This window comes from Pan paniscus, chromosome 14 (assembly GCF_029289425.2).
Source record: "Pan paniscus chromosome 14, NHGRI_mPanPan1-v2.0_pri, whole genome shotgun sequence".
Classification (NCBI taxonomy): domain Eukaryota; kingdom Metazoa; phylum Chordata; class Mammalia; order Primates; family Hominidae; genus Pan; species Pan paniscus.
In genome coordinates, this window is record NC_073263.2 from 101,408,207 (window position 1) to 101,427,351 (window position 19,145).

At 48.0% G+C, this 19,145-nt stretch overlaps 1 protein-coding gene across 5 annotated transcripts in view; it reads left to right on the forward strand.

Annotated features, from left to right (window-relative positions):
* The window catches only part of CLYBL (citramalyl-CoA lyase), a 295,682-nt gene extending 276,911 nt beyond the window's left edge, over nt 1-18,771 (forward strand). For 2 of the 5 annotated variants that reach the window (XM_014347493.4, XM_055096968.2), the window contains 2 exons: nt 10,343-10,462; nt 11,870-18,771. In XM_014347493.4, the coding sequence (XP_014202979.3) occupies nt 10,343-10,438 (96 nt within the window). In that variant the 3' untranslated portion in view covers nt 10,439-10,462; nt 11,870-18,771. Of the gene's footprint in view, nt 1-10,342; nt 10,463-11,447; nt 11,596-11,869 lie in introns of those variants that run through there. The other 3 variants (XM_003832050.6, XM_057299613.2, XM_034936912.3) reach the window with 2 other exon arrangements.
* The last annotated feature ends 374 nt before the right edge of the window (nt 18,772-19,145 follow it).

The window sequence follows — 19,145 nt, forward strand, 5'->3', positions numbered from 1 at the left end:
GACCCCCAAACTCAGCACCCTCTCTGAACCTGGGCCTTCCGGGGCCTTCCCTAGCTGCTCAGCATGCTGCTCCCGTCTGGCTTTTCACTGTGCTTCCCAGTCAGGTGCAACATGAACGCCACCCCATCCCACCCCAAACCCGATATTCCCACTGTTACATTCTTATGAATTATTTAAAGGGCTTCTCCATCAAAGGCCATGGAGTGTCTTCCGTCTGAATTCCATGATAGGTAACCCTAGATTAGCACAATGTGAATTGGTGTCCGTGTTAAATGACTTCAGTTGAACTTTCAGAAATTTCATGTAGAGATAGATTAGCATCCGTAAATTATCTGGCAATAGGAATGAATGGCTGCTGAATTTCAATTCAAAATATTATTAAAATACTGATGAAATTATCACTACAATTTAAAGTGTAAAAAGATGAAAAACACGTTCTATACTTTCTAAGTCTCCAGTCATATTCTTTTACTATCTTCCTGACAGTTGTTTATTTAATTATTGAGACAGGGTCTCACCCTGTTGCTGGAGTGCAGTGGCATGATCATGGCTCACTTCAGCCTCGACCTCCTGGGCTCAAGTGATCCTTCCACCTCAGCCTCCCGAGTAGCTGGGACCACAGGTGCGTGTCAGCACGCCCAGCTAATTTTTTTTTTTTGGAAAAGACAGAGTCTCACTATGTTGCCCAAGCTGGTCTCAAACTCCTAGGCTTAGGGGATCCTCCCGTCTTGGCCTCCCAAAGTGATTACAAGCGTGAGCCACTGTGCCCAGCCTTCATTACAATTTTTAAAGATGTTTATCCATAAAACAAAGGGTTACTGATATTCAGATGTTATACAAGGACCAAATATCACTGCCTTCAATCCTCCTAACAAATGCTTTAGGTGTTTTTAAGACTTAAAATGTCACTCATATATTGTATTATTGAATTCTAGTATTGTAATAAATTATAGTAAGAACTTTCAAATGGAAGCCCAGGATGAAAAATGTTATAGTTTACTTTTTCCCAAATTCTCTTGTTAAAATTGCAGTTTCACGTATTTGCTTATCTGCACATTATCTGTATGTATTTTTAGCCTCATCTTATGTAATAATATTTCTGAAATAGATATGCTATTTTTATAAATTACATTAAATATAATTTAAAATACATAGTATATACAAAATAAATATGTAGCTGTATTAGAACTTTATAATTATCCCAAATACAGTTATCAGCCATACTTTGGGTTACAGTGATTAATAAGAAGAATTTGAGATTTGGGGTAAAAAGCCTTAGATTCTAGTCTTGTCCTCTTAAGTTCCTTTATCAGATTAACTAGTACTGAACCCCATTGTTTGCACCTGTAAAACTAAATAATCATGCCTTCTGTACTATAGGTGAGAAAATGTCTTTGAAAATGTTTTGGGCCAGGCGCAGTGGCTCACAGCTATAATCCCAGCACTTTGGGAGGCCGCAGCAGGTGAATCACTTGAGATCAGGAGATCAAGACCAATCTGGACAACAGGGCAAAACCCCATCTCTACTAAAAATACAAAAAGTTAGCCAGGCTTGGTGGGGCATGCCTGTAGTCCCAGCTAGTCAGCTAGTGGGGAGGCTGAGGTGGGAGGACCACCTGAGCCCGGGAAGTCAAGGCTACGATGAGCTGTGATCGTGCCATTGCACTCCAGCCTGGGAGACGGGAGTGAGACCCTGTCTCAAAAAAAAAAAAGAATATTTTGTAATAGTATAAAGTACTTATCAAATGAAACCTCTTTTTTGGGTAATGGGCCTTCCTAATAGCATTACCCTCCTCCAATTTTCAGTTTGGAAACTAATATTCCAGGGCTTACTGAGGGTATAGTTAACTAGAGTAGAGGTTATAGTTGCCAAGACAATCTTCCTATTTCCTCCTCAAGGAAACTGACATCCTTTCCCCTAGATCTACCCCTCCCCTGGCACCCAGAAAGCTGTGCCAGACAATCCATCCATGCTGTCCCACTCGGAAGTAGGGCTGGGCCAGGCCAGGGCAGCCCAGCCCAGCTCTTAGCTTCCCCATCGTTGGATCCTCGGACCACCTCTGGACAGAGGAAAAACACCCAGAGTGAAGAAAAGGAAACAGGTGGTTCAACTTCCTCTGCTTAGGGTCCAGGAAGGAGCAAATGTGGGCCCATCAGTGCATGTAGCAAGAACAGGAACCCCACCGGGTTTCAGTCCAGCTTCGTCTAATAGAGACTGTCTTTATGTGCTTTGTCATAAGAAAAGTCAAGCAGCTAATAAATAGCAGAACCGACCAGGCGCAGTGGCTTACCCCTGTAATCCCAGCACTTTGGGAGGCCGAGGCGGGTGGATCATGAGGTCAGGAGTTGAAGACCAGCCTGGCCAGCATGGTGAAACCCCATCTCTACTAAAAATACAAAAATTAGCTGGGTGTGGTGGCGGGCGCCTGAAATCCCAGCTACTCAGGAGGCTGAGGCAGGAGAATCGTTTGAACCAGGGAGGCGGAGGTTCCAATGAGCCGAGATCACGCCATTGCACTCCAGCCTGGGCAACAGGGCTAGACTCCATCTCAAAAAAAAAAAAAAAATAGCAGAACCAATATTTTAAAATGTCATCTCTCTTCCAGATTGCTTTAATTTAGGCTGGAGTAGGCTGCGTGTCCTCAGGCTCTAGGAGACAGCTTTTGAGCCATAGACAGAGCCACAGAAAGATCCAGTGTCTCCTACCACACCCCTTAGTTTTGTGTGTCTGTTATGTCACTGGTGACCAGAGACACAAGGCTCCTGCAGAGCAAAGAAAGCCGACTCCATGCACACTTCTCTGTGTCCCCTTCCAGTCCCCATGCCCCTCTCCTGTCTCCTGGCATCCCTGACCTTCTAAAGCTGACTTTTAAATACCTGTTCCTTGAAGCCCTTCCCTGGCCAAACCAGCACCATTGTGATAGCTCCTTCTCTCTGCAGCTCCTTGGCCCTGAAGCACCACAAACATCATAAACTCACTTGCCCTTTAACTGTTAAGTCATTTGCATGAGTTAACTTGAGCCCAAGCCAACATGAAAATTCTTTTTGTGAAAAGGTCTCACTCTGTCACCCAGGCTGGAGTGCAGTGGTGTGATCACAGCTCACTGCAGCCTTGACCAGGCTCAAGCGATCTTCCCCACTCAGCCCAAGAGTGCTGGGATTACACTACCACACTGGCCCCGACATTACCAGTTTTGAAGTCAGCCATGGTGTCCTACCAGAGGCTCAGCAAGTGTTGGCCAACTGACCAGTGAATATTACCAGATCAGGGGCACAGAGAGACGCGTGCAGATAAAGGAGAGGAAAAGGGTGAGCTCAGAGCTGGAAAGCTTTGTGGAGACCTGGGGTGATTCTGTCTTCTCCTATCACTGTCCTCTCAATCACCCAGCTCACGCCCCAGAGAGAGCCATCATGTGCCCTGGTCTGTCTTCCTTCCCTCCTCCTGACCCTTTCCCCTGCTTAGCTGCTCCTCACCCTTCACATGTCAGTTTAAACATCACGTCCCACAGGATGCCCCACCTGATCAGGTTAGGTCCCCTATCAGTTACTCTTCAACTCCCCTGTGCCTTGCTTTTGGAGCAAATGTTCTAGTTCATAAGTAATAGCCATTTCTATCACTGTCTATTTAATGTCCTTCCCGCCATTAGACTGGAAGCCCTGTGAGGTCAGGGACCACATCTGCCTTGTTGCCTGCTGTCGTAAGTCCCTGGGCCTGTGGCACGCCAGGTATGCAGTAGGCTCTGCATCCATGTCAATGCAGGGAGCTGATAGGCACAGGTGTGGGCCAGGGCATCCTGCAGAGTTTGATGGGGTGGGAGGCAGAGCCCCATATCCCTGAGACCAGCTGGGATGAAGCCTCACTGCACATTCCAGGTGACTTAAAGATTCAGCACGTATGTGTGATAGCAAAGCTTTGCCCAGACAACTACAGTCCCTTCCCTAAGGTCCCAAATTAAAGAAAAAGAGTCCTTCTCCAAATCACCAACTATCGAACTTGTGTCCCTCTATTCAGGCAGGTCGGTATTGCTGCTCTTGGCTTTGCATTCAGCCTTTTCCATCATCACCAGGTCAGCGGTCACAGAGCATCTCCCGTGTAACTGGCAGGTACTGGGTGCTGGGTGCCAGGTCCTGGGAGTCAAAGGTACGTGAGGCCTGGCGCCTCCCCACAGGGGCCTCACAGTGTTGTGAAAGACAGCAATGTAAACAAATACTCTCACTAGATGGGAACACAGGCTATACCAAGAGCTGTACAGGGAAAGGGTGGAGAGGAATTTGCTCTACCAAGGAGGCCTCAAAACACTTCAGAGAGGTGACACCTTGACATCTGGAAGCATCAGGAGGAGTTTGCCAGACAGGGAAAGGGCCTTCAGAGAGAGAACAGGGCATGCGACAGAGCTGCAGCGCGGTGTGTGTTGGGGGACAGGCCTCAGGGGACTGGCCGGAGATGAGGCTGAGCGGGGAGGGTCCCATCATGGGCAGGCTTGGGTCTCCACTGAAGATATTGCACTTAATTCTGCAAGTCCAGAGAAAACCATGGCAGGGTTAAAGCAAGTGGATGATTCCATCAGATCTGTTTTAGAAAGATAACAGCACGCTCCCAACTAGAAAAGTGCCACTCCCTATAAACATCCTGGCACCATGTCCCTGAGAGCTCCAGGAGCCAGCTTTGGAGCCGGGAAGCCTCACTGAGCTGAGGGTGCCTGGCACCCAAACGGATATCCTTAAAATGAATGTCACAACAAAACTGAGAGGGAACCAAGGGCACACGAGGGCCTTTCTAAGGACTCTCCAAGTGGGAGAAGTTGCAAAATAGGAAAGAAGAATGAAACAGTGCCCATGAGAGTGTCTCCGGGAGCATCATCTTCCGCCTTTTTTGAGGAGTTTCAGGGCGCTGTTGACCTCGTAGGTAAGGAAGAGCCGTATCCCAGGAGGCCACAGCTGGGCTGAGAGATTTAGCAAGTGGAAGGCACAGCCAGGATCTCGAGGAGAAATTTGATCACGGCCAACACTGGCTGGAAGTTTAGGAATTCCCTGGGAACTGCTGTGAGGCCAGTCATTCATTCATTGAACAGAAAGACTTAGCACCATATGGGAAAAGGGTGATACCCCAAAAAAGAAGGACTCTAGCAGCTGTATTCAAATATTAGCGTTAATTCTCACAGAGAACTCCCTCTCAGGGAGCCACAGCAATACTGTCATCAGAATGTGCCAGAAGGAACCCCTTCAGTGTCCACAGAAGTTAATTTGGAAACATAGTGAATAGGGAAAGACTTAGATCAATTTGTAGTTTCTAGAAAATTACTCTTTTAGGACTATGGAGAAAAAAAGTCAAGTACTAAGTACCAGAAATGCAAAATATATGACAATTTCCCATAGATGTGATTACTATTGTCATCACGCCGTCATCATCACCTTCACCATCAAATTGTAAGTCAGATTATGTCAGTGCTTATCTGATCCACGGGCAATGGCCGAGGTGTCAGAAAAACTACAGTTCGATGGTGACTGTTTCCTTCCTACGCAGAAGACACGTGTGCTATGGTGATACTGGCCTTCACCTCCAGGAGTCTGAAATCATAGACATATGTACAGTAAGATGTGCAAAGCAATTGACCAGTGATTTATTACAACAAATAATGCCATAGGTAACTGTCAAAAGCCCATTGCATCCGGAGTTCCACGGCAATGCGTGGAGATGCCTGGCATTGCTCTAGGTACCCAATGTCGTATCTGTGTGAGCAGTGCAGTCTCACAAAGATGGCCCTGATTGGGAAGAAGTGCAGCCATGGCAGGCCCTCAGATCGTCCCTGTGCTCACTACCCTGGCCTTTTCTCCGATTCTTGTTGCATCAGGTAGCACCTGCTTCTTCCTTCCCTCTCCCCTCCAGCAAATGGTAAGCTCCCAGAGGGCAGGGCCAAGTCTCATCCTCTCACTGTCCCAAGTGACTCACCAGGGCCTGGCACAAGGAAGCTGCTCGGTCCATACTTGATGGATGAATGGATAAGTGGTGACTAACCTAAGGAAATTCTGCCATTTGGCATCTTGGGGATGCCTTACAAGAGAAAGGCATCATTTACAGAAGGCTGCAAGAGGACTCTTCACTTTATAGACCTGCATATCCAAGCCAGCCTAACCATTTCTACCTGGGGGAGCTAAAACACGGAAGTTCTCAACATGAATGTGCATTAGAATCACCAGAGGAGTCCTAGTCAACCTCTAGGTTTTCTGCACAAACCACATGGGACTGGGCCCAGGAATCTGCATTTTAACAAGCCCCGCCCCCCCCCCCCGCCCATTGTTCTGATTCAGGGGGTCACAGAACACACTCAGAGAACCCTTTTCAATCACCAGGCCCCTAAGAGCACAGGCTTGGCATTAGATAGAGTCAGCTTTATCCCTGTTCTATTATATCTTTACTAACTGCAGGGCTAAGTTGCACATAGTTCTTAAGCTCCTTCTGCCTCAGTTTCCTCAGTTATTAAAAGGGGATGAGTACAAACTCAGAGACAGAAAGGAGAATGGTGCTGAGCAGTGGCTCATGCCTTGTAATCCCAGCACTCTGGGAGGCCGAGGCAGGAGGATCACTTGAGCCTAGGAGACTGAGACCAGCTTGGGCAACATAGGGAGTCCTCGTCTCTACATAAAAAATTAGCTGGGCATGGTGGTGCACACCTATGGTCCCAGCCACACGGGAGGCTGAGGCAGGAGGATGGCCTGAACCTGGGAGGTCGAGGCTGCAGTAAGCCGTGATGACGCCACTGCACTCCAGCCTGGGTGACAGAGTGAAACCCAAGGATTCTACTTTTGGGATCCTTGTCAAAAGTAGAATGGTGGTTGTTGAGGGCAGGGGGACATGGAAATGGAGAATTGTCTTATAGATACAGAGTTTCAGAGATTTTGAGTTTTTTGTTTTTTTTTTAGGATGGAGTCTTGCTCTGTTACCTAGGCTGGAGTACAGCGGCATGATCTCAGCTCACTGCAACCTCTGCTTCCCAAGTTCAAGCAATTCTCGTGCCTCAACCTCCCGTGTAGCTGGGATTACGGGCACCCACGACCATGCCCAGCTAATTTTTGTATTTTTAGTAGAGACAGGGTTTCACCATGTTGGCCAGGCTGGTCTCGAACTCCTGACCTCAGGTGATCCATCCGCCTTGGCCTCCAAAGTGCTGGAATTACAGGCGTAAGCCACCATGCACAGGCTGCAGAGTTTCAGTTTTGCAAGAAGGAAAAGCTCTGGAGTTCTGTAGCACAATGTACACAGAGTTAACACTACTGAACTGTACACTTAAAAATGTCTAAGATGGTGAATTTTATGTTTTATGTTTTTGCCACAACTAAAAAGAAAAAGTTTTACTGGGGTTGGATAATGGTATCTACTTCAAAGTGTTGTTATGAGCATTACATGGAATAATGTATGTAAAGTGCCAGGCAACAGGCCCCAGACTAGGAACTGCTCAAAAAATTATAGCTATTATTATTACAGTAGCATGGGTGTTAAAAAATTTAACCATGAGGCTATGCGCGGTGGCTCACACCTGTAATCCCAGCACTTTGGGAGGCCGAGGTGGGCAGATCACCTGAGGCCAGGAGTTCGAGACCAGCCTGGACAACATGGTGAAACCCAGTCTCTACTAAAAATACAAAAAAATTAGCCAAACGTGGTGGCACACACCTGTAGTCCCAGCTAGTTGGGAGGCTGAGGCAGGAGAATCGCTTGAACCCGGGAGGCAGAGGTTGCAGTGAGCCGAGATAACACCACTGCACTCCAGCCTGAGCAACAGCGCGAGACTCAGTCTCAAAAAATATATAATAAATATAAAATATAATCATTAAGGAAGATTTCAAACCCTCCTCAAAAATCCAAGTAGCTTTTTGATGAACTGCATTTTTCTAAATCCTGACCAATAGACTATTTTTCATCTCACCTATAGACCCATAGGTTAAAAAAATACCACCTAAATTATAGGTGGCTATGTGAGAGCCTGGGGATATTCACGCTAGGCAGTCTCGTTCATAACACTACAATCCTCCATTTGCAGAGATGCAGGAAACAAGAAAAATGCTACATTTTGTTTTGCACCTTAAAGAAAATCAAGCAAAACCTGGGACCATAGAAGAAATAATCTCCCAGTCTTGAAAAACTACATTAAGTGTTTTTTATCTTTGATGTGCACATGGAACCCAAAGCAGGCTCGGGAACATGGCACAGACTCACAGCCACCGTTTGGATTCTCTGCGCACCGTTTTGATTTCCTGTGCATCTATGCTAATTTCGTCTCCCCAGCCTATTGTTTAAACCCTAGCAGGACAGATGTGCTGTTTTACAGGGCCATAACCCACTTGGTGGGTGGATAACCAAGAGGCCTTTGGTCTTCATCATTTACTCCAATAAGAAAACTAGACGATGGCCTTGTAAAACAGCATGTGACCCAGGCCCGGATTTCCACGTAACGCCAGCCTACAGGACCTCCTCGGAACCTCCAACCAACTTAGGAAAATTCCTCCCCGTCACAGAGGTGACCAAAATTAGCTCGAGGGAATGAAATTATGGAAAGGACAATCTAGGGGTAAAAACAGTAAAAACGAGAGGGCTGGGAAGTGACTTACAGGAATTTAGGCCACACAGGTGTTCATGTGAGTAAGAGTCATCATTTCTAAGGCTGAAAAGGTTGGCCACTGCTGGTAAAAATTCTAATCCTAGTAGGCTTAGAATCTCTCTCAATCAAAAGATAAATCCCAAAAGTCATTGCTAAGGATTCCCCCCATTTTTCTTTACCTCCATCCTATGTATAACCGTAAGTTACTACCTCTCAGCCCTCATCATGAGAGCCCAGCACTCCTGTCCCGGCAGCCCTGAGTAACATCAGCATTGACTGTTGGGAAGTGGTACTTGTGAAATCCAGAAACGGCTGCAATAGATGCAAATAGACCATCATCAATGTGCATTAGGATTGCCCCAACCACCCCCAGATCTCGAAGGACCCCTGCAACCCAGTCACACCAGCATCCTTGCCAACAGGTCAAAGCAGGGTGGATTAGGATGAAGGGATATCATTGTAAGCAGCAAAAGGAAGTGATGAAAAGAACACAAATAACCAGACATTAACTTTGGGTTCTGAGCATGCTGCTTTCTGTCCATTTAATCTATCTTTTGCTGATGCACTTAAAGAAGCTACCTTGTCTTCTTAATGTGGGGATCTCTGATGAAGGCTTGAAGCTCTGAGACCCAAGCATCAGCCCCAGCTCTGGCTTTCCCTAGTCACATGACCTTGGAAGATCACTTCTTTTTTTTTCCTTCTTTTACTACTCTGAGCCTCAGTTTCCTCATCTAAAACAGGGCTTAGGTTACTTGACACAGTCTATATAAGTATGGTAGAAATTTTTTAAAAAATGAGTCTGTAAAATGGGACTATTCCAAGAGATTTCAGAGATGCCTTCCCATCTTAACATTCAACAGATCTATGATTCCTTTGTTACAGCTCATGTCCCTGGTATTTCTTTCTTTTCTGAGATGGAGTCCCGCTCTGTCACTCATGCTGGAGTGCAGTGGTGTGACCTTGGCTCACTGCAACCTCCACCTCCTGGGTTCAAGCAATTCTTCTGCCTCAGCCTCCCGAGTAGCTGGGACTACAGGCGTGCACCACTATGCCCAGCTAATTTTTTTGTATTTTTATTAGAGACAGGGTTTCACCGTGTTGGCCAGGCTGGTCTTGAACTCTTGACTTCAGGTGATCCGCCCGCCCCGGCCTCCCAAAGTGCTGGGATTACAAGTGTGAGCCACTGCGCCTGGCCGTCCCTGTTAATTCTAATCATCTTCTGTATGGGTTTACCAACAGACTCATCTCTTTGTACTCAGTGCAATCCTACCTTGCATTTTCTCATAACCTTATCATGTTACCTCTCAATTATGTTACAGCAAGGAGGTAAGATTTTGCCATTAGCCTGATGGTACAATTTTTTAAAACAATAATCAGTTGCCAGAATATATTCTTGCTTTTAAAGTTCTACATAATATTTCAAAAATATATAGGGAAGTATTTAGATGTTCCTTCCACAGCTGTTTTCTGCTTGATTTCGAGAGTTAACTGAACAGTCTGCTGTCTTGTGTCCAATGCGTTTCTCCTCTCCATTAAAATGCTGAAGATTTTTATTTTTTCCCCCTCTTTAGGGGGAAAAAAGAAGTCTTTCCTCTGTAATTTACTTTGGCTTTCTCAAAAGTTGGGTGGGAAAGTCAGTATAATTCAGGTGGAATCTAAAATGTTCTTGTTGCACAAGTGTGCACCGAAAGGAAACCTATAATTTCGAGTATTCTTTCAGGAAGTTTGTATTCTCTGTTTTCCAGGGGGCCTTTACTTTCCAAGGGAGTATGATCGACATGCCATTACTGAAGCAGGCCCAGAACACTGTTACGCTTGCCACCTCCATCAAGGAAAAATGATCTGTTAAATGAAGCTCTCATCAGGTGGGCTGAACATATACAGTGGGTTTCTTAAAGACAAACCACAATACTCAAAGCAACTTGTTAGGATGCCAGATTGGGACCTGACTCCGTTTACAGTTCATGTTAATCACGATGTTGTTGTTGTTGTCTCACTGGCCAGTTATTCCCCTAAAAAAATGAACGTTTTTCCTTTTGGATCCAAGCTTATGATTTTATCATTTTTAGTGTATTACGAATATGGGCTTATGATTTCACAGGGAGGTAAGATCCTGGGGAAAGATGGGCTGTGAGGCGAAGGTAGGTCTTTAATGAAATGGATCTTTCCCAAATAGACATATTCCCTCCACCCTTCTCATGTTAGTAAATGTTTCCTGCTTGTTCATTTATACAGCTGACACCACAAATAATTTTAAGAAAAGCCAGGCCTTTAAAACATAGTAACAACATTAAGGGGTCATCTCTATTTCACTAGTAATCTGATAAAACAACAGAGATGGCATCAAAAAAGAATACTAAGTATTATATTGGCTTAAAAAGACACTTTCTAAAAATAAACTTTCGAAACTGGTTACTATTAACCTCCACCCCTAAAACGAAACATCCATCTCCTTGAACTGCTAGATGATGAACAGGAAAGCTGTCATCCTGGGTGAATGCTGTGGGTCAACCATTACCGGCAATTAAAAAATAAATGTGCAGAAACACAAGACCATCCATTCTCCCCCTTTATTTTCCCATTTAACTGTTTGCCATTGAGGCTATTTCCCCCTGGAAATGTATGGCTGGGACAGGACTCCCTCAGTCATAAACTTGTAGCGTCTCAGAAGACACAATGCACCCGAGCTGGTGCATGTGGCCCCTGCGAGATTTGCATCACATTAGAGATGCGGCTGCAGGTCAGATGGGTGGTGTGGTTAACGGGCTTAGTAAAGCTGTTTTGAAGAGGTTAACCCAGCTTGTAGTAAGGGTAAATAAACATAACAACCAGCCATTGTTCCCTATTCAGCATGTACTCTTATATTGAAGGCTAAAGGGTATTGAAGCTGCAGAGGGATCAACTTGTGCTTGCCAGAGGACGCCAATGAAGTTTGAAACACCAACAATCAGAGATTTTGTTTCTGTTCCTCATTAAATCATGAGCTTTTGTGCCGAGACTCTGGACGACTGTTCCTTAAGAAATTAACAGAATGGGAAGTTTTAAACTCTACACCAACCTTTTCATGACCTACACAGCAGCAACGCTGCTACTCTTAGACAAACACCGCGGGGAAGGCTGTTCTGTTTATTTAAATTTGTAAATAGAAAACAGTTGTTTTTTACTTTCATTTTTCACCTCCTCCTACGCCCTTTTGGATTATTTCCTCTGCGGCCCCTAGCATGAGCCCCAACCAGGCCTCTCCTTTTCCCCACTTCTCTCAATTCCCACAGGAAGCCCGAGAGGTGAGGAGCTGAGGTTAGACACCAGGAGAGGCACCATCACACAAAAGCACGGCCGCAGAGTCCCACCGCCACCAGGCGACCCCCACCCAGAGAGGGACAGACATGCGGGGAGCCAGCACCGGGCAAGATGGCTCTGGGGATCCTCATTCTGTGAAGACACCAACTCATTTCTCAAACACGGGATCCAGGAGACAGATAGCTCCTAAATGGAGATGGCACATGCTCCGTGGGGTCCCTCATAGAGGAGTGCCACCCTCCACACTGGCCACCCTGGGCTGCCCCAGAGTGGCCAGAAAGGAAGGTGGGAGCTAGCCCCATCCTCACTCAGAGGCCGGAAGGAGGAAGATGGCATCTCACCAACTTCAGAGCCGAATGGCCTCTAGCCACACTGCTTCCAGACCCCAGACGGGGCAGCAGCAGCAGTTCCCAGAGGGGCACCCATTGTTGCAGCTAGGACCCACCAAGGATGGGACTCCTGGAGTCAGGTGCACACCAGGTAACCCAGGACCACGCTGTGCACCCCCAGTCTCCCCCTCTGCTCAGAACACAGAGGGATGGGAGGATGGCTTGGCAGTGGGAAGGCAAAAGAAGGCCTCTCTCACTCTGCCCCTGCCATACACACCCGCTGAGGGTGTTAGAAGCAGTGGAGGCAGAGCTGGCCCTAAGCAAAAGAAGAAAATAAACCTCACCTTGTCCTTCCTATGGGCAGCCCTCACCCCAATCTAACTACCCTTCCCATCCTCCAGCCTAATCCAAAGAAGCCCTTGGCTTGAGGGGATGAAGGGCTTGCGTTCTAGTCTCCACCCCAGCCCCACAGGCAGCCAGCCAGCCAGCCCCACACAGAGGGGCCTCCTCAAGGCCTCACTGGGAGCCTCCTGTCCCCAGCCAAGGAGCCCTACAGACCTGGGGAAAAGCAGGCCCCTCCGCAAGGCCCCTGGGTGGTGCGGAGGCCGGACCGGCTAGGCCTCCCGCTGCTGGCCACTCCCAGGCCACGGGTTCCTAGGTCCCAACCACATTGGACTGCTCGCCACGCCCCTGCCCTCATCCCAAACTGCTTTGTTGAAACAAAACCACCTTGTTTCAGTCTCCCCAAATGTCCAGTTTATTATCTTCCTCATAACCCGTGGTCCCTATTAGGGTAGGATCATGAGACTAAGACGTATGAGAGCCACAAATCTGGACCAAAGTCCCATTCCCTGAACAGAGACCCAAACGACGAGGGTCCCAGAAGAGAGTTCAGTCCTGATCAGAAACCCATGGTGCCTTATTCCTTGAAGAACAAAACTCTAGGAAGAAGATGCTGGCAGGCAAAGGGTATTCCCCTTCTTTCCCCACCCGCATCTCTGTGGTGCCATGGGTGGGCCCAGGTACCCTGGGAAAGGTGGGAGAGCAGTCAAGGGTGGGTGTGTGATCTCCACTGGGCTCACTGGGCACCCCCGACATGGGGAAGTGAGAGCTGCCCGACTCCTGAGCCAGGCGTGGGTGACAGGAAGAGGACCTTGCAGCTAATCTGATTCATTAGAAACCATACCTGTTTATATTTTGTGTAGCTCATCACAAGCCGCTTAGCCATATCACCCCCCTGTTATTAATTCTTGGAGTCTAAATTATGGGTAACACTATTAAAACATTATCAGAACTAATGAGAAACAATTACTTAGAAAATGAGCCGGGACAAGATTGAGTTGAGAACATCAGTGGTGATCACTGTAGATTAGTTTAATAAATCATCAGGTGCAAGGCAAGACTGACTGTATGTATGCAAAGCCCCGTCACGGGAAAATGAAATTGAGATTTTTTTTTTTGCATAATTTTTTCATTAATCTCAATAGGACCCGTGTGGTGTAGATTGCTTTATTCCCCTAATACCTTGCCTGAGGGGGGGGTGCCCAATAATGTCTTCATTGTTTTACTGAGGTCTTAATGACAATCTGTGACAACCTCATTTTAATGTATAGAGGATTATATCAATACAGTCATGTTTTATTGAAATGGTGAAGGGAACTCCAGTCAGAGTCAGGCAGTGTCTGTGAGCACAAGTTAGGAAGTTTCTCGGCATCCGGGAGCGTTCCCGTCTGATGTCCCAGTGTTAGTCCTCCGGGCCGCCCTCCCCTCCTCTCCTCCAGGGACGGCTGGGAAAACAGTCCTGCGGGATGAAGACTTCACCGCCTCCGATTTGAATTTGAAAGTAACTCCTTCCCTGGCATATTTCGCTGGGCAGATAGAAAACCATGTCGTTTTCCCCCCTCTCTAAAATAGACATATTATTATCATTCACACTTTTGCACCCGGTCGTTTTGCGGGAGTTCGGGAAACTGACTTTCTTCATTGGGGACACTGTAATTTTCTAATGATGCCACGAGGAGAAAAAAAATACGGTTTGTTTTGTTTTAATTGGAAGGACCTTCTGCTTTTATGATTTCGGTTTACCTTGGAAAACTGAATCTTCTGTGTTTTCTTTCTTTCCTCTAGTACTAGAAAAGCAATGAATTAATTGCACAAAACAGGTTCTGAGACGGCCCGCAGGCCCCGAGCTCGTGGACGCGGCCGAGGGTCGGGTGTGACCCGCGGAGCCGCTGCCAGGCTTCCCAGCTCGTCTTCGCGGGGAGGGGGGAGGCAGGACCAGACCCCAGCATTTCAGCGTGAAAGTCTTCGCCTTTCTTTCCGCGCTGTCTTTCCCGCGGGCGGAGCGGCGTACCTGAGCGCGGCCCCCACGGAGGATCAGTGACTTTCCCAGACCCCGCGGGCGAGCCCGCGCTTGGGACCCGGCAGCTCTGCGCGGGCTGGTTTTGGAGGGGGTGGTGTTCGTTTGTTTAAATTCCAGTTGTTATTTGGCAGCATATCGCCTTCCGAGTCAGTAAGAATTGCCCACGACGTAAAGAGCGGCTTGCGGGAAGGGGCCGAAGCCGTCGTTAGCGCCCGGGCGGCGGCGGCCACTCGAACCCCGTTTCCGCCAAGCGCGCTGCAACCTGCGGGGCGAGTTCGTTTTGTTTTGCCAAAATCATTTGGGACTTCTTTGTCATTCATGCCCTTCCTTTTAAATGATTTTTATTTTTTTCCACTGTAAGTGACCGGCTGGGTTTGACTTTTGCTTCTTCCGACGGAAGGGCACCGCGAGCCGGGGTGGGCGGCCTCGCGGGCAGGAGGAGCGCGGGGTACACGCGGTGGCCGCAGACGCCGAGCCCTGCGGAGCCCCGAGGCCGCGTCGCCTGCGCCCCCGGTGCGCGCGGAGCCGGGGCCGAGGCCGGGCCGGGAGGAGTGTGGCGGCCCAGGAGGCCTGGACTGTGGGCCCCGCTCGCCCGCCCGCCGCGCGCCGCCCGGAGCCCGCGCGCCTGTCGCGCAGCCCGGCTGTAATGGTGGCAGATCAAAGGCGGCCCCGTGTCCCCGCGGAGCCCGGGACAATCCCGCGCCTTTGTGCGCTGTTGCTAGGAGCCCGAGAAACTAAGAGAAAGTGTCAGGAGCATGTTAATCAGACTCGTTACACTGTAACAATAACGTCTCTCTCGGGTCTCCCAGGCCCCAGTACCCCCGCGCACCCTGCGCGCAGGCCGGACACCTGCGCAGGGCCCTTGCGCCCGCCCTGGGGTCCCGCCGGCCCTGGGGTCCCTGCAGCCCCGAATCCGCGCCCGAGCCACGCGGAACGACTAGCCCCGAGGGGCCCCGCAGGCTCCCGGTGCAGCTCCCTGGCCGTGGTCTCCTTGACCGAAGCCCCGGCCTCACCCCGCCTGGCCGCGAGCCTGAGGGACGCAGGAACGATCCCGGTCCCCTGCTTTTCAGTCCTCCAGTCGAATCGCCCACTTTGTTCAATCACAGTATTTGAATCAAGAGGAAAATGAACATTCCCTTTATGGTAGCTTTTTGGTTATGAGTTTTGGCAAAACTGTTAAATCAACTTTGCCGATTTCCCTTGGGAATCCCTGGAGGCCACTCTAAGTGGTAATCCCAAGTTTAAGAAGGAAATGGGGAAATTTTGCTGAGAGTAAAGATGTCGCCGAACTTTTTGAAGGGATTTGCTTCATTCATTCATTTAGTCATTCAACAGACACCTGTTGAACCCGACTGGGTGCCAGAGGGGCCAGTCACAGGACTTATTCCAGATGAACTTTTCTTTTGAAATTAGAATGCCCTTGTGGAAGCCAAAGGAGGAGCAGAGGCCTAAAATAATGTCAAGTGTCAAAGCAAAAAGAAGTGCCATTGGCTACTACAGTGTGTGATGATAACAAGAGAGGTGCGAATTAGGAATTAAAAACGTTTGAAAAACTACAGGCCATATGCTTTGAAACCAGCCACTTTTTCCACCTTTCATCTCCCTCTCCCCTCAGGTTTTGGTGGGCAGGAGCTATGCCAGGCTGCAGTCCTCAACCCGTCAGAGGCCTGCCTGAGGTCTGAGGAGTGAGGCCAGGCCTTCTGTTTGTACACAGCCTTTCAAACATGCAGAGAGACACACTCCATCCTGGCCCCATTCCCCCTTTGCTCATACGCAGGGAACTGGAAACCTGTCCTCAAGATTAGGGCTGAATTTGGCCAAGTTAAGGTGCTTTTCTCCCATACAAGCTCTTGTTCGAGAACAAACCCATTCTGGAAGGTGTAGAAGGGGGCCAGACTTCCAGAGTCAAGCTACCCGCACCTAAGTCACAGGACAAAGCTGGCTGTCACCAGGATGGGTGTAAGACAGCCTCTCAACTCACCTGTGTCTACCATTGACTGAGGAGGAATCCCAAAACTGTGTGAGACTCCTCTGTCGGTGAAACTTTCTCTCTCTCACCGTTGCATGCAACATGTAAACATATAGAAAACTGGGTCGGGTGCAGTGACTTACGCCTGTAATCCCAGCACTTTGGGAGGCTGAGGTGGGCAGATCACTTAAGGTCAGGAGTTCAAGACCAGCCTGGCCAACATGGTGAAACCCCGTCTCTACTAAAAATACAAAAAATTAGCTGGGTGTGGTGGCGCATGCTTGTAATCCCAGCTACCCGAAAGGCTGAGGCAGGAGAATCGCTTGACCCGGGAGGCAGAGGTTGCCCAAGATCCTGCCACTGCACTCCAGCCTGGGCAACAAGGGTGAAATGCCATCTCAAAAAAAAAGAAAGAAAGAAAGAAAGAAAACTGGGCAGGTTCCCTGGGGATTGGAGCCCCAGGCCTGGAAGGAACTTTAGAGATTCCTTTCATTACATAAATAAAGGAGTTGATACGCTGAAAACTCCATCTTACAAAAAACAAGAGAGGCCGAACGCTGGCTATGTGAAGATGATAAAATAGCTGGCTAAAGGGGAGAGATTCAGTGACAAGAAACTGGATTTCTTTGGTTTACATAACGCCAAATAGCTGGTTTGGCTGGGTTCTGTTTTGTTTTTAAACACAGAATCAAATTTCCTTCATAATCAGACACACTAATAGAATCAAGAGAAAAATGAACATTCCATTTTAGAGAGCTTTGTGGTGGAGAGTTTCTTCCGAAGACTCCATACTCTAGGCATCTGGCTTAATGTTAAAAAGGGGCAGGGGGATGGTCTTTTGAGTTCTGTGAAAGGAAGAACGTAAAAACCAACATGAACTTCTGGCTTCGATTTTCTGGGAGAACTGTGCTGGCTGATAACCCAAACCCCCAAATGAGGACAAGGGCACATCCATTTTTCCCCATCTAATTTCCAGGGCCTGGAATTCGTGCGGCGGCTCTCGGGAGCTTCTCCCAGGCTGGCAGAAGGGAGCTCCAGCTACTGCCTGCCCCCGCCCCCGTGTACCCACATCAGTGACAGCATGGCTCTCTCAAGAGGCCCTGGCCACTGTCCACACTGATCTTTTCCGAAGCCTTTGCACAAGCTGTAACCCTCCCTCTCTATGACACCCAACAAACGCCAAAGCATTCTTTAAGACACAGCCTGAAAGCCACTCCTGAGAGATCTTCCCAGCTCCCCTAGAGACAACTTGCTGCTCTTCCCTTAGTCCTTCTGTTGCATGGATTGGACTTTCATTATAGTGGTTGTTTAGATGTGTGTGTCCCCAAAAAATAGTGTGGATGCCTTGAATATTGGACATTGTCACACATCTCTGATCCCTCTCCTGCTCTCACCTCTCATCCCCAGCATGAGCTTGTGGAAAATGTATTCATTAAAATCAGGACCTGAGTCTCCCTCCTCCACTTAGGTTCTGATGCTGGCTTTACCACTAATGGGTTAGGTTACGTGCAGACAGAAGAAGCTGCCATTTATTCTCTCTGAACATCAGTCTCTTCAGCTACCCAAATAAAAACACCTAACTCCAAGAGTTCCTATGAGGATGTGGTAGTCAGAGAGATGCGCCACTTCCAGGATCCCCACTTGCCGGGCTGGGGAGATGCAGTCAGCAGACAGCTCCCCACCCCGCTGCCTTGCCCAAGACCCTTCCAGGGCCCCCCACCATTTTGGCCAGCGGTGGGACACACATGCCAGAGTTTCCAGTGGGGTTAGCCAAGACTTTGTTGGGTCTGCTTGGCCATTCAACTTCTCCTTCACACTAATCCTGAATTCTCCTTCCTTTCCTGGATGTTGTTCCCTGGCATCTTGCACCCTAGACTCTGTCTGAGCATCTGCTTCCAGAGCTCCTAACCTGTGGCGGAGGATTACATGAACTACTGTATTCAAAAGCACCTGGCATATGGTGGTTGCCAGGGTTGGGGGTGGGGCAATGGGGAGTTACTGTTTAATGGGTACTGAGTTTCATTTTTGCAAGATGAAAAAAGTTCTGGAGAAGAGGAGGGCTATGGTGGCACAACGATACGAATGTACTTAATGCCACAGTGCTTAAAATTGTAAATCTTGTTTCTTATATTTTACCATAATTTTTTAAAATAATTTTTTTAAAAGAATGAATGTAAAATAAAGAGAAAAACTAATAAATAAATAAATACAGTATTTTTAAAGCACCTAGCATCATGCTTGGCACATAGTAGGCATTCAGTAAAGATCAAGTGACTTCCACCCAGGGGCCAAACCTGCGCACAGTAGAGTTTGGGAATCCCACTGCGCAGAGCTGGTTGGAATATGCATTTCTACGCAGCGAACCCCATTTTCTCCTTTATTTTTATTTTTATTTATTTATTTTTTTTGAGACAGGGTCTCACTCTTTCACCCATGCTGGAGTGTAGTGGCGAGATATTGGCTCACTGCAACCTCTGCCTCCTGGGTTCAAGCAATTCTCCTGCCTCAGCCTCCTAAGTAGCTGGGATTACAGGGGCACACCACAACACCCTGCTAATTTTTGTATTTTTAGTAGAGATGGGGTTTCA